Below are 13,544 nucleotides of genomic sequence, written 5' to 3'. Positions count from 1 at the left end.
AATTTGTTGCTGACGCTTCCAAGGATTTTTTTCAGAAAGCTGGTATAACCATAGAAGAATGATACCAGAACAGTGCAATGCTTAAATGCAACATCAGCTTGATGCGTCCTTGCTTGCTGAGTCACATTTATCACTCTTGCATGAAGCAAATTCAGATACCTTTGAAATTGCTGTTTGCAGAAAATTCTTTTATAAATTAGAAGACTTTTTTTCTACAAGACATGTTCCTCGTGAGAACTGCAGAACAGAAAATTGTTTTTTGGTAGCTACTGAAAGTCAGAACAGGCCTGCTGATCTAATTGAAGCATCTCTACTACTCAAACTTTGTGTTGCTTGTAAATGTCTTTAACAGTCGCAGTGAACTGTAGTTGCCAGTTTTTTTCTGGTGATGTAAGAGAACAGAGTATAAATCATTTTGGAGCGGACTCATTTGCTTATTAACTGGAAACTGCTACACAGAGAAGGACACATGAAATCCCATAAGGACATAATGGCTTCTGCTCTTTCAAATGAAACTTAGTTCTCTTAGATAACTGTGTTAGCTAAGGCTGTGAGACTGAGCAAGAATGAAGACACCTAGAACGAAAAGCAAAGGGCATTCATCTAACTGGGAACTCTGAAGCAGTGTTAGGTGGGACGGGGCCCCTTAGAGCTCCTTTTGAAACAATAGCTCTTATAGGCATGTTATAGCTGTGTGTGTTGAATACACCATTATTGATTAGTAGCGATGAAAAGAAAGCAGGCTGTGTTCTATTCAAAGTATTCGAAGGCGGATTGCTTAGTGGCTTAATGGTTGGTTTGGTGGTGACAGAAAAGAGTTGGTGACTCACTTGACACAAGACCAAGGTTTGGTTTTACCCATGTCGACAAGATGGCTCAGATGCTTTACACAGTCTCTTCACCATATGGAAAAATGATCTTGTTTTCACAAGGAGGTATTTCTGTACTTCATTTCAAGATACTCTTGGGAATAGTACTGGGAAGAAATGCTTCCTGGACTAGAGAATCCCATACAAGATGCTTCATCACAAGGGATTGATACTGGGCCTTCTTGGTCTGGTTGTCTTTGTCTCATTGCTGTCTTAAGCCTTCACAGTCTTCTCATCCAAATGACACCTGCTCATGGTCTGAGTTCCTTTTAAAAACTTGCTTCTCTCCACTGAACTTGCTGTTGCATCTGCTTTAATAATTAAATTATGCTTCAATTTGAAGAAATCACAAAGGAGGAAGAGTGCATAAAAATGTCCAGCTGAGATTTAGAGCCAGAACTGAAACCAGATTTTTCCTTAGATTTCATGCTGATCCAAATAATCTCTGTTGCTAGTCTTGTTTTGCAGTGGTGCTCTGACAGGTCTGCTGCCCACTGGGTAAAGCAGGGTCTACTGAGCGTGGGTCGTGCTGCAGGAGAACAGTGCAAGTAGCTGCGGTGTTTTTGCTGACTGACGAGAGTCAAACACAATCTCATGATATGGTCAAAGAGGAATGAAAGTACAAAACCCCAAACCCCTTTGGTAATCTCTGCTTGTGAGCGCCAGTGATCACTATTATATCAGTGGCATTCCTCTTTTCAGTAAGAAATTTGAAAACTGATGTAGCCTCAGATGCTGGGGACCTCATATCTAGTGTTCATACACTGCATTAACTTGCCCAAGATCATAAATATATAAAGGTGGAAGATTTCCAGTGAGCAGTTACTTACAAATTGCTGCAAGAGACTCCATCTGTAAGGAGACTTCACCACATCTTTTCAGTGAAAGTTAAAGTGCAGAGACATTCCTTTTTTTTTTTAAAGAAGCACATGCCTGGTTTATTCCCCCCACTTAGAACCATGTTGAGTATGCATTTGTGAGTCTTTTAAGTTCTGTGTGGTTTTAGTTCAGACTTCAGAAAGAGTTGTCTCGATGAAATAATTCCAATTTGAAAGAAGAAATTTATAAAAATAAAGGTGGGACTTTGTTGGCTTTGTCATACTTGTGCAAACTACTGTGCCTGTCAGTAACCACTGTAAACATCTTATTTTATGCCTGCTTGTGAAGAAAATGGAGTTTCAGCACTGTTCTAGGTGGGCTGTTGATTCAGATGTGCAAAGAGGTGCCTTGGTCAGTGTAGCTCATTATGTCTGGGTTGGGGATTGTTTGTCAAGAATGTGTAGCAGCTGACAGGATCACTGTGCTGTGATATCCTGAGAGAATCGCTAACTTTGCAGATCAGTGTTTTGGTGAGCCAGATGTCTGTGTGAAGTGTAGCTCCCTCTGACCATGATCCCTCAGCAGTTACCACTTTGTGGCTGGTTGTGGTTCCAATCGTGTCTGTTTTCTGGAGGAGCAGACTCACAGCTTGGTCCATTTGTGCCCTCTGCCGAGCTGGCAGGGAATGGACATGAATCCCAGGACCGACCTCAAGGCTGCAATTCTGGCACTGTCTATAGCTGGCAGTCTTCATGAGATGTGGACTAAAATATCAAAACTTCTTCTGATTGTAGTATTCAAAGGTTGTTACTTCTGTGCCCGTTTTTTCAAAGATATCCATTACAGGACAGGCTGTAAAAGCACAGCCAGTATTAGATATGATCCTTCTTATTAATGTACACAGATGGGTGAAGTTGAATTTAGAAGTATGTTTTTGTAACTCCTGAGAGTTGTCTAAGTTGCATTTACAGAAGGAAGTCTGTTGTCTCCACTTTGCTTTGCTCACACAAACAAATGCTGGTGCAAGCTTGCACCAGTGACTTAAATTTGGTGTTTAAGTAGGTAGTCTTATGTATATTGGGAAAACTGGCCTTCAACCTCTGTTTAGAATGGAACTATTTTTCATTTGAGCGGAGACAAAGTAAACTTGATGAATATACAGCAACGTACTTTCCTGTTTCAGACAACCTTTTACTGGCTAGTGACAGCTGAGATGAGGCTCAGCCTCTGCTTTGTGCTTCAGCATTTTATAGGAAATCAAGAAGAAGAGTTCTGGAGTCATGGCATCCCATGCTAATTTAAGTGAAGGTTAAGAACACAGTGGTCTGAGAATGTTGCCATTACAGAAATAGTTCCTTGTCTTCATTGTGCTTGCCAAAAGGGCTTATATTTGTAATGTATTCCTTTTCCCAATATACATCTGTCTGGTTTGCTGGAGTGGTTAACCCATGTTTGTCTGCACAGACTGTGTGTAGTCTGGATTTTTTCCACTGAAACAAGCTTTTAAAAATTGGATACTATCTATAAGACAGTGTTGGTAGCTTACCCTGGAAGTTGCTGAATGTAAACACCCACAGAAGTCCTGATTTTGATATTTAAAGATATCAGATATAAAAACTTCCAAGAATACCTTAAGCAGAGTATTTTAGAATTTAATACCAGTTTTTCCTAAAGTTATTGCAGGCAATAAAATCTTTCAGACAGTAAAAAAAAATCCTTGCTTGTTCTCTATACTACTAAGAGGCTATATGTTAGGAAGAAGTAGGGTGAGGTGTCTTAACAGTAGCAGCAGATGGTAAGAAACTGACTTTCATTTTTAGGGACTGGGTCTTTCTTCTCTTTGGCAACTAACTTAACATGTTAGCTTTCATGGTTTTAAGTTGAATTTCAATTCATCTTGATATTGGAAGATGAAATATTAAAGCAGTGAAAATACAGCATTTTTTTATTGTAATGTTTGCATTTCTAGAAGCAAGTCTTTCCTACTAGCAGTAATGGAAAATTCCAGTAAAACTGTTTTTAAATGGTTGCCTACAGAGCAGCTATGTTCACTGTTACGCAGTGTGTGTCGTCATTAAATATTTAAAGCCAAGCTTTCTGGCTGCTTCTTGACTCGCATTGTGTTCAATAGTTCTGACATTGCATAACCTTGATGTTTATTAATTAAGTATTCACCTGTTGAAGTAGCTGTGGAAGTAATATCTTAGCATAGCTGTTAATTCAGTGCATATGTATATTGCATGACAAGAATGAATCTAGAATGATCAAGTAATTACTGAGCTAGCAAACTGACAGGTAGTGAGATGAATCTGGAGAGACTCTGCCTTAAATCTTACAAGTGAAATAGTTGGACTTTGATATCAATAATGAATAGAAACAATATATCTCATAGACCATGCAGTTTCTTTTTCATGGCAATTAATTTTCTTATGTGTTATGGCATCCTTGTTTTTCTCTAATGATGTTGACTTGCAGTAATCACAGATCACAAGTAAAGGTTTGGCAGAGAAAAAGTTAAATTTCGGTTACATTGGGTTTTTGAAGTTGTTTCTTTCAGTTTCCTACCTGGTCAGAACTTCAGGTGCCTAGCAAGACATCTAGAGATGGTGTTTGGATATTAATTCTGATGTATTAATTTTTGTTTGTATGTTACTCCTGTAACTGATCTGCACAGATGCCAGTAAGCATCAGTCAGAAGACAGGAGTACTCCCTGAGATACTTTCCACATAGAGAAATCTGCAACTGTTGTATGTTCTTAGATGTGGAATACTTTGTTTAAAAACAAAACAAAAAAAACCAAAACAACAAAAAAAACACTAAGAATTTAGAGGGAATGACACAAACTGAAGCTGTAGTACTGGTTAGAGTTTATTGCTTTCTTTCTTAGAAGAGTGTTCAGTATGGGCCTTGACTGCTACGTCAGACTGTTCCAGGTAGCATTTACCAGCAAGGGCGTGGGCAATAGACATCAGTGGATCACAAGCCTCTGTGAAGGAGTGCATATTTAAGAGATGAAAGGAAAAGTGATAGGTGCTTTGCAGATACTGTTTTGTATTTTGACATACACTGGTTCTGGAGTGTAAGGTAAACTTGCAATAAGCTAGGATACATTTTCCTGTGGATTTTTCCTTTTCGGGGGGGTGGTTCAGTAAGTTTATCCTTGATGTGACAGCATGTGCCCAGCAGTCTGAATTTCCCTTTTGAAGACAGTATCTCTATTTTGAATTCCTCTTGGTAGGAATAGGGGAAAAATGTCTAAATTGCTGAGTTTATACAAAAAAACTGTGAATCATCTGTTATGGATTTGTTACTCTCACTTAATTCAAGCTGCTTCCAGCCTCTGGGTTGAAGTCCATACAAGACTTGTTTTAAAGTTTGTCATGTGTTGTTACAGAATCACGGAATGGCTGAGGTTGGAGGTACCTCTGAAGGTTACTGATCAACCTCCTGCTCAGAGGACAGTCATCACAAGCAGGTTACCCAGGACTGTGAGTCTTCATCCCTGGGGATGTTCATAACCCAACTGGACAATCAGTATCTTCAGATGCTTGACCACCCTTGATCATATAAATGTTTTCTTACAGAATGATATCTATATGGAATTTCCAAATAGTTTGCTGTATCAGTGTTTGTGTCCATTGCTTCTTGTCCTGTCATTTGATACCACAGGGAAGAGTCTGGCTCCATCTTTACTACCCTCATTAGATATTTAGGGATAAGATCCTACTGATCTGCCTTTTCTCCAGACTGGGCAGTCCCAGCTCTGTCAGCCTCCCATTGCATCAAAGATGTGCTGGTCCTTTAATCACCTTTGTGGCCCTTTGTTGGACTCAATAGTATGTAAATATCTCTTGTAGTGTAGTCTCCAGCTCTGGACTCCTGCACCAGAATTACCTCAGCTCTGAGTAGAGGTGAAGGATCACATCCCTTGAAGTGCTGATAATAGTTCTCTTAATACAGTCCTGGATGCTGTTGGCTGTCTTTGTCACAAGCTCACATTTTGTCAGCCTATGGTCAAAATACTATCCAGCCGGACTGCAGGGCCCTTTGCAAAGCTGCTTTTCAGCCAGTTGGCTCCTGGTATGTACTGGAGCATGGGGTTATTCCTGCCCGGGAGAGGACTTAGCTTTTCCTGTTGTTGAACTTTAGGAGGTTTTCCAGTCTGGCTGAGGTCACTCTGGGTGGCAAGCACAACCCCCTGGCATATCAGCCACTCATCCCATTTTGTATCATCTGCAAAGTTGCTGAAGGTACACTCTGCCCAATCACCCAGGTTACTAATGAAGATCCTCCTTGTATTGGTAGAGGCCAATGACTAGTCTAAAGCTGAATTTCATGACAGTGATCACAACCCCCAGAACCTGGCAATTTAGCCAGTTTTTCACATCCTGCACTATTTACCTCGCTTTCTGGTATGTACTTAAGTGTTAATAATGTGTTTTGTCCATAAGGATGTTAGGGGAGAGTGTCAAAGGTCTTACTAAAGTTGGGATAAAGGTTGATCATCTCTTTTCCACCGTGGAAATCATGTCATTTGAGTAGGCTATTCAGTTGGTTAGACATGATTGCACCTTTATAAATCTATTACCTTTTCGTTCAGGTATCTGGAATAGGTATCTGGAATAGATTTCCATGATAAGTTACTCTGTTGCCTTCAAGGGACTGAGGTGAAGCTGGCCTGGATTTTGCCAGAGAGCAAGAGTTCCTTGTCCTTGAAGATGAGTGATGAATCTTTTCCACTAGTTCTGGGAAACCTTCCGTGTTCCCTGTGGCATTTCAAGGATAACGGAGTTGTGCTGCAGTGACATCCACCAGCTCCCTCAGCATTTGTGGGTGTAAACTTTCAGGCTTCCTGGACGTATCTACCTGGTTTAAATCTTCCTCAGTGTTACCTTTTTCTAAGGATAAGTCTTCCTTGTTCCAGACTTTCCAGTGGGCATGCCTTGCGTGAAGGCCTGTTTTACTAGTAAAGGCTGAGGTGAGGAAGGCATTGAGTACCGTGTCCTTTTCCACATCTCTGGTCAGGAATTCTCCAGCCATGTTCACATGGGGTCTGTCTGCTTGCAACAGGGAGTCTCCCCCAGGTGTTCCTTGCTCCTTTCTTATACTGCTGCAGGACTCTGTCTTCACAGCCCTGACCCCCATCAGGGCTTTTTTGTCCTGATGACCCCCATCAGGGCTTTCTCCCCTTGCAGTGTCCAAGTGTACAGCCTACTCTGCAGGAGCCAAGTTGGAGGTAGAGAATGAGCTGCCCCAAAGTCACCAGTACCCAGGACGCTCCTAGTGAGAGTCTTCCCTCTGAAGGTAGCTAGCCTCCAGGCCTTCATTCTTTAAGATCACCTTGAAGGGACAACATATGCTTCCAGTCTTACCTGGGCTATCCGTCTTGCCAGTCTGGTAATGTTTTTGCAGTACACTGCTGGCTTATGTCCTGTTGTACAGCAGAATGCAAAAGGCAGGTGGCAGAGAAAGGGAGGTGAAAGACTGGGCAGAGGTAGCTCTAGCATATGATATTGCTCGGTTTATGAGTAAGAAGGACAAACTTTCATTTTCTGCACTGCTGAACTTGAACTGCTAATTAGGTAGATGGTGTGAAATAGCTATTTGTTCCTAGCCTACTTTAGCACCACTGAACAGGAGGAGGAGATGTGTTAGATTTTAGATATTGCTGCACAGGTCACTGAACTGGCTTAAGGTTTTTCTTCACCAGGGCTTCTTATGCATCTTCCTCTCTTTTTATAAAGAACACCAACTCTCATTTCTGCTTACCTTGTTTTATTCTATTTAATGTGTTGTATCAAAATGTCTTTGGCAGTTAGCAGTAGACAGCTGGGTGGAAAGTCCACTTACTGCTTCAGGTTGCTTAGAAATTAGACCTGTTTAATATATCAACAGCTGTAGAACTGAGTCTAGGTAGTGTGGTTTGAGTCTGGGAAGACAGCAGCACCCCAAAGTATGTTGGGGGGGGGGTCAGTAGGTCTTTCAGTATCTTCTATTCATACTTTTTTTGTCCTGTCTGAAAGTGGCTTAACAAGGCTTATGTTCCACAACCTCTGTTCTGCAAGCTTAAAAGCTTGCATGCTTAGAAAACTGGTGATGGCACAGCTTTCTTATTAAATGTAAAGTCATTTTTACTTCTTTCTCTAGCTGATGATCGCTCCCAGGAGTTCCAGCTTCTCCCCAGAGTGCTTGAACAAATGCATACAGAAAGGAAAATCTGGCAGCTTCAGCCAGACTAGATAGAACAGTTTTTGGCATATCTCAATTGCAGAGAGAATGAAAAACCGTTCAGTTTTTCAGTAACCGGCAGATAAAACCGTTCCAGTGATCCGTGCAGCTGTGCATTGTTTTTCATCTAGTTTATTTAAAACTAGAACCTGTTCTTCCCTACTTCCATTGGTGTCAAATTCTATATCGTTAACAGTTCATTGTGTTCAGTTACCAAACGGACTTTGTTGCGTTATACTCCTACTATGTGATAATAGTGCTAAATTTTGGGGGGTAGAACGGTTGATTTTGAAAACAGACATGAACTCAGCTGGTCAGAACTACTTGTTTTTGTTAAGTAGGGATTTTATTGTGTCTAGGCCTGTCCCCCTGTCTGTCTCATTCTCTGGCCTTGAGTCTCCTTAAGGTATTCCTGCCAAGTGTGGCGTGGAGCTTTTTCTTAAAGAAGCTCACAGCCAGCATTAGCAATCCTTCATTCCTTAGCTGTTGTGTTTTTCTGCCTCTTGAGTAGCCAACATGCTGCATTCCCTCCTTCATCTGACTGCAGCAAAGCTTCATTCTATCAGTTTTCCTGCCTCCAGCTTACCTCACTGACTGCATACCAGGAAATATCATAAGCATATACTTCTGCATGCAGAAAAGTAGGAAAAACTCAAGATCTAAAAACTGTTTCTTAAAATACAGCTGTATGCAGTGTGAAGGTTGGATATACAGAGTAAAAAGAATTCAGAGTTAAACACAATTACTGGGCAAGTGTTGGGCTTTGGCTGCACAGCCATATAATGGTAGCAGATTTACCACTTCAAGAATTTTTTTTACCAAATTTGTGTGTAAACACTTCAGCACAGAACTGACAATTGGTCATCTCACCCAGCTGTCAGAAAATCTGCCATATAGCTGGTAGCTGAAGTCTGATTCCTATTCTGTTTCCCTGAATTGCAATACCTTGCTTTCCTCTCATCTTCATTTTTGTAGTTCCACTCATCGTACTTGACTTTTCAACTACTCATCAGAAGAAAGTGTGTGGTTGATTATGCAAAAACAGCACAAGGAAATAACAGTAGGATGTCTCCATTTCTTTTCACAAAAGAACTAATGTTGCTGATGAGACTTGAACTGGATTATTGAATCTGCTCTAGCAAGCTGTAGCAAATCAGTTGTTTGCCTCTCTGGAAGGGCCTATTAAACTTCTCATTGGCCTTATGAAAAATGCTTCTGTCATACAGGAATGTGGTTCACACAGTAATGTGGTTACTGTTTTCTTAATATTTGTCTGATCTCTCATATCCAAGTTACAAGATTTCATCATTGCTGTAATTTACAGGGAAGTGCTGCATGCTATACGGATAAAGAGCTTGTATGATGCATAATCAACTTTTACTACAATTGTGATAATTAGAGGCTTATGGCAGGTTACAAGCACTTTTGTCTTGAATACTTCTGTTTATCTGACTCTACATAGTAGTTCATATTATATTCCAGGAATAACTCTATATTGACTTGTAGTAGAATATTCACCACTTAAGTTTTTAGACAGCAAAAATTGAGTCAAAATTAGAAACTTTAATCTCAAAATTAGAAACTTTAATCTATCAGTTCCTAGCTAGTCTAGAAAAGAAACTATTACTTTTTCTTTACCGTGTACCTGAAAATAAAACGATATTTTTGAAGAAAAAAACTTACACACTGACAAGGGTTATTTTCTAGTATCACTGGATGGTAGAGGAGCTCTGTGTGATGTGGGAAGCAAAGACTAAAGATTTGTCCAAAGTGACACAGCAGCAGCTTGCTATGACCAGATGTCAGGAATCTTGTTACAGTATTTGGTGGGGTGTTTTTTGTTTAACACTTTGCATCAGGGACACTGAATCTCTTTTTGCTAAAGTAGTGTCCATGGCTTGCTATCTGACATCTCGATGGTGGTAATTTTTATCAGCTCTTCTGTGGACGGTTCCCTGGTACATGTTTCTAAGAATAGTTACTTTACAAAAATTAAAAACAAAAGAGGGGACAGCATATAGAGGAAAGAGGACTGAGCACTCTTCAGTTGAGTGGACTCAGGTCCAGTGGAGAATAAATCCTCCTAGCGTGAAGGGGAGTTAAAACAAATTGGGGAAATGGAAAACTACTGTTCCTGCTTTGTGAAACTGGTCACTGACAGCTTTTGTTATAATTAAACTTGCACACCCATAAAATAAATACATAAAGCAAATGAGGAGAAAGGACTGTGGTTATTCCCAGTTGCCTGTGTTGACACAAGTGTTTAGTTCTTATGTGTCTCTTGTTAAAAGGCAAGGTGCTGCTGTTCACAGGGTCCTGTCTTGAGTGTCTTATGTTGGACAGCTACGAGTTTCCTAGGTGAGCCGCATTCAGCCAGCTTACCTTGCACAAAGCCTCTGTGTAGAAGGTTGGATGATAAAAGCAATGTTCAGAGTAGTGCCTGTTTAGTCACCGAGACACTCTATCTCAGTTCCTGCTTGTTTTGCTTCCACAGGTGTCTTATAGTTCACTGATATGTACTGAACTGAGACAGAGGAAGGATTTGAAAACAAATGCCAAAGGATTAGGCAGAAGATAGGTTTACAGAGTTAAGTTCTAGCTGACTGGAAGCAGCTGATCCTATGCTGTAAAGGGGAAAGAGGTTAAATCTGACTACTCCTCGAGTCTCAAATCTGACTTCTCCTTGAGTCTCCTTTGACTGTACTTTCATACTATGAAAACACCAAATAAAGTACTTTGGCACAAGCATGAACATCCAATTACAGTCTTTCCTGTAACAAAGATAAGTCATGTACAGACTTCAGTGAGGGGTACTGAACTCTTCAACTCTGTGGCATGCATTTAAGGATTGAAGAATCTAATGGATGATCTTATAAAGTACTTGACTGGCACTTTGAGGCAGCCAGTAAAAATTCCAGTCCAAAAGGACCTGGGAGCCCCACTGGTACTTGGCATGACCTTTCTGTTGCTGAAGTTGATCTGCTGAACAGTCCAAGCACATAGAATCACAGAATATCCTGAGTTGGAAGGGACCCGCACAAGGATCGTTGAGTCCAACTCCTGGCTCCACACAGCCAAATTAAACCATGTGTCTGAGAGTTGTAGCTCTGCACCCAAGCCTTCTGCCACACATTCTTAGGGCTATAAATGAAGTAGTGGAGTTTATCTTGTTCCTGTGAGTGACCCTGTCACTTGATAGTGAGCCCAGTACATTTACAGTAGGCACAGTTAGCACTTAAATACCTTCAAACCTTTAAAAGTGCTTTGGACTGTCTTTATCACCTAGGTATCAAAGCAAAATCTACATAGTGTTTTATTTTTTTGTTCTAATGATAATTAAAAGGAAAACCTTTTGTTTAGATCTTAAATCTTTCTCTAATCTTAAAATAACTTGAAAAAGAGCACTTCTCCACCAAGACTTGTATATACCTAGCTTTTCTACCTTATTTATAAATAGTGCTTTAAGTTATGATTTATATCTGAGTTCATGTAGTCAACTTCTGCGTGATCAGTGTTGTATTCCTTTGGTAGTGTTACAGCAGTCATCACAAAAAACCACTTAACTCTCACTGCAAGGTAACTTTTGGCTGACCTTAACAAATCACACTGTCCTGAAATACCAAAGCGTTCTATTTCAAGTGTTTTAGAAGTGTTCCAATTTCTAGCTGCTTTATGTTCTTTCTAGGTTTCCTATGCGCGACCAAGTTCAGCTTCTATCAGAGATGCAAATTTGTATGTCAGTGGACTTCCCAAAACAATGACCCAAAAGGAACTGGAGCAGCTCTTTTCCCAATATGGACGCATTATTACTTCACGTATTCTAGTTGACCAAGTCACTGGTAAGTATGCAGTTTTGTGCTCATGCTCTTGTTCTTGGACTGGCAGTTTGAAAAATATACTGCCTTCTAGTACAATAGTCTTGTCTCTAGAATGTATGAAAGGTGTACGTGGGCCAGAAAATGCAATTTTCTGCTAGAATTGTTCATAAATATTCATGGACAAAAATAGATTGGAGTGAACTGAGCCACCTTGAGTCATTTCCACCCTGAAGGTGCAGGTTTGAAGCCTGTTTCATGGCTTGTAATAAACTTACAGCTGCTATAATCTTCCTTTCCAAGCTGCTGTGTGAAAATAGTCCCCATGCTCTTTAAGAAATGCTGTTAAGCACTTCTATAAAAAAAAAAATCAGAAATGCACAGCTAGTTCTCTGCTAGGATTACAAAAGACCTGGACTACTAATTGCTGTGAAGACTGTTTTCAAGGTTGCTTCATTAACTTTAGGTACACTGAAGAACATGAACTTTGAGTTCCTCAGAAGCAGATGAATTCTGTCCTTAGCAGTGCCTTAAAGAATCATAGAATCGTTCAGGTGGGAAAAGGCCTTTAAGATCATCAAATCCAACCAGCAACCTAATGCTACCAAGTCCACCACTAAATCATGTCCCCTAAGCTCTGCATACATGTCTCCTAAATACTTCCAGGCATGACGACTCTACCATTCCCTGGGGCAGCCTGTTTCCGTGCCTAACCAGAAGTAAGATCTAGTAGGTTAGTTGCATTTTTACAGTATGTTTAGAAGTAGTAAATGGGTGTCAATGACACTCTGGGGTTGCTCTTCAGACTGAACATGTGTTTTTGCTGTGCATTCATCCTGGCTCAAATGGCTGATGTTGAGGACCTTTAACTCTTTGTCTCACCTGCTTCCAGCTGGTTTGTTCCAAAAATAAGCAATCAAATGAAACGCTTAGGATATCACGTAAGTATCAAGTGCACTAAGCAGAATACAAAGGAGGAGGGCTCTCAGAATTTGCATCTCAAAAAAAAAAAATCAAAAATAAAAACAAACAACAAACTTGTTGGGGCAATTCTTTAACTCAAAATTGTTCTCTGAATGATGAAGTTAGTTACTAAGTTAGTTTAGGTGTCTTTTTGTAGTTGCACCTTTTAAAGTTGTCATCATGGTTGACAAACAGCTTTCAGCCATAGGAAGTTTTCAAATGACCTTATTTTGAATGTGTTATATTGTCTGACACTTGGCTGAACTGTAGTTGACTGTACATGCACTTCTTTGCAATTGTGTTTTAACAGAAATCTCAGTATTGACACATTGGTGTGTGTAGAGAGGCAGGGAAAGAAAAGTTAAATGCCAATTAGTGGTGACTTGCAGAAGGAGCAGATCTGTTGGACAAATTTCCAGTCTTCGTTTGACAAATATTTACAGTATGCTTTTGATATTAATGCACAGAAAGGGTGGGATTGTACATGGTCCAAATTAGTAAATTTAAACTTATAAAAGGGTGTGCCAAAGTTCTGAGCACTCATAAATCCTGATATGAGCACAGTAGTTCTTTGGCATAGATTGTTGTTCAGGTTTAAGCTTTTCTCCCAGTCGCTAAGAAGGTGGAAGAAAGATTCAAAATGGTATGAATAATAAGGTTGTGACAAAAACTGACAGATGAAAAATGCAAAGTTGAGGCTGTGACACTTGTCTCTAAAGCTTTCTTACACTTGTTCATTGTCATTTTGATTTAAATTGTCATTGTTTATGAACAGAGTATATTTTTTGTCGCTAATGTCTTTCTAAAGTGAGGATAAGTTTTTCACTTTCCTGATTATGAAGGGAAATG

General features: G+C 40.0%; 1 protein-coding gene across 36 annotated transcripts in view; it reads left to right on the top strand.

The window, feature by feature from the left end:
- The window catches only part of ELAVL2 (ELAV like RNA binding protein 2), a 93,758-nt gene that overhangs the window by 72,434 nt on the left and 7,780 nt on the right, over positions 1-13,544 (top strand). For all 36 annotated transcript variants that reach the window (XM_066987764.1, XM_066987769.1, XM_066987765.1 and 33 more), the window contains one exon: positions 11,603-11,756. In XM_066987764.1, the coding sequence (XP_066843865.1) occupies positions 11,603-11,756 (154 nt within the window). The remainder of the gene's footprint in view (positions 1-11,602; positions 11,757-13,544) is intronic.

This window comes from Anser cygnoides, chromosome Z (genome assembly GCF_040182565.1).
Source record: "Anser cygnoides isolate HZ-2024a breed goose chromosome Z, Taihu_goose_T2T_genome, whole genome shotgun sequence".
In the NCBI taxonomy this organism is placed as follows: Eukaryota; Metazoa; Chordata; class Aves; order Anseriformes; family Anatidae; genus Anser; species Anser cygnoides.
This window is presented reverse-complemented; position numbering and strand designations above follow the sequence as displayed.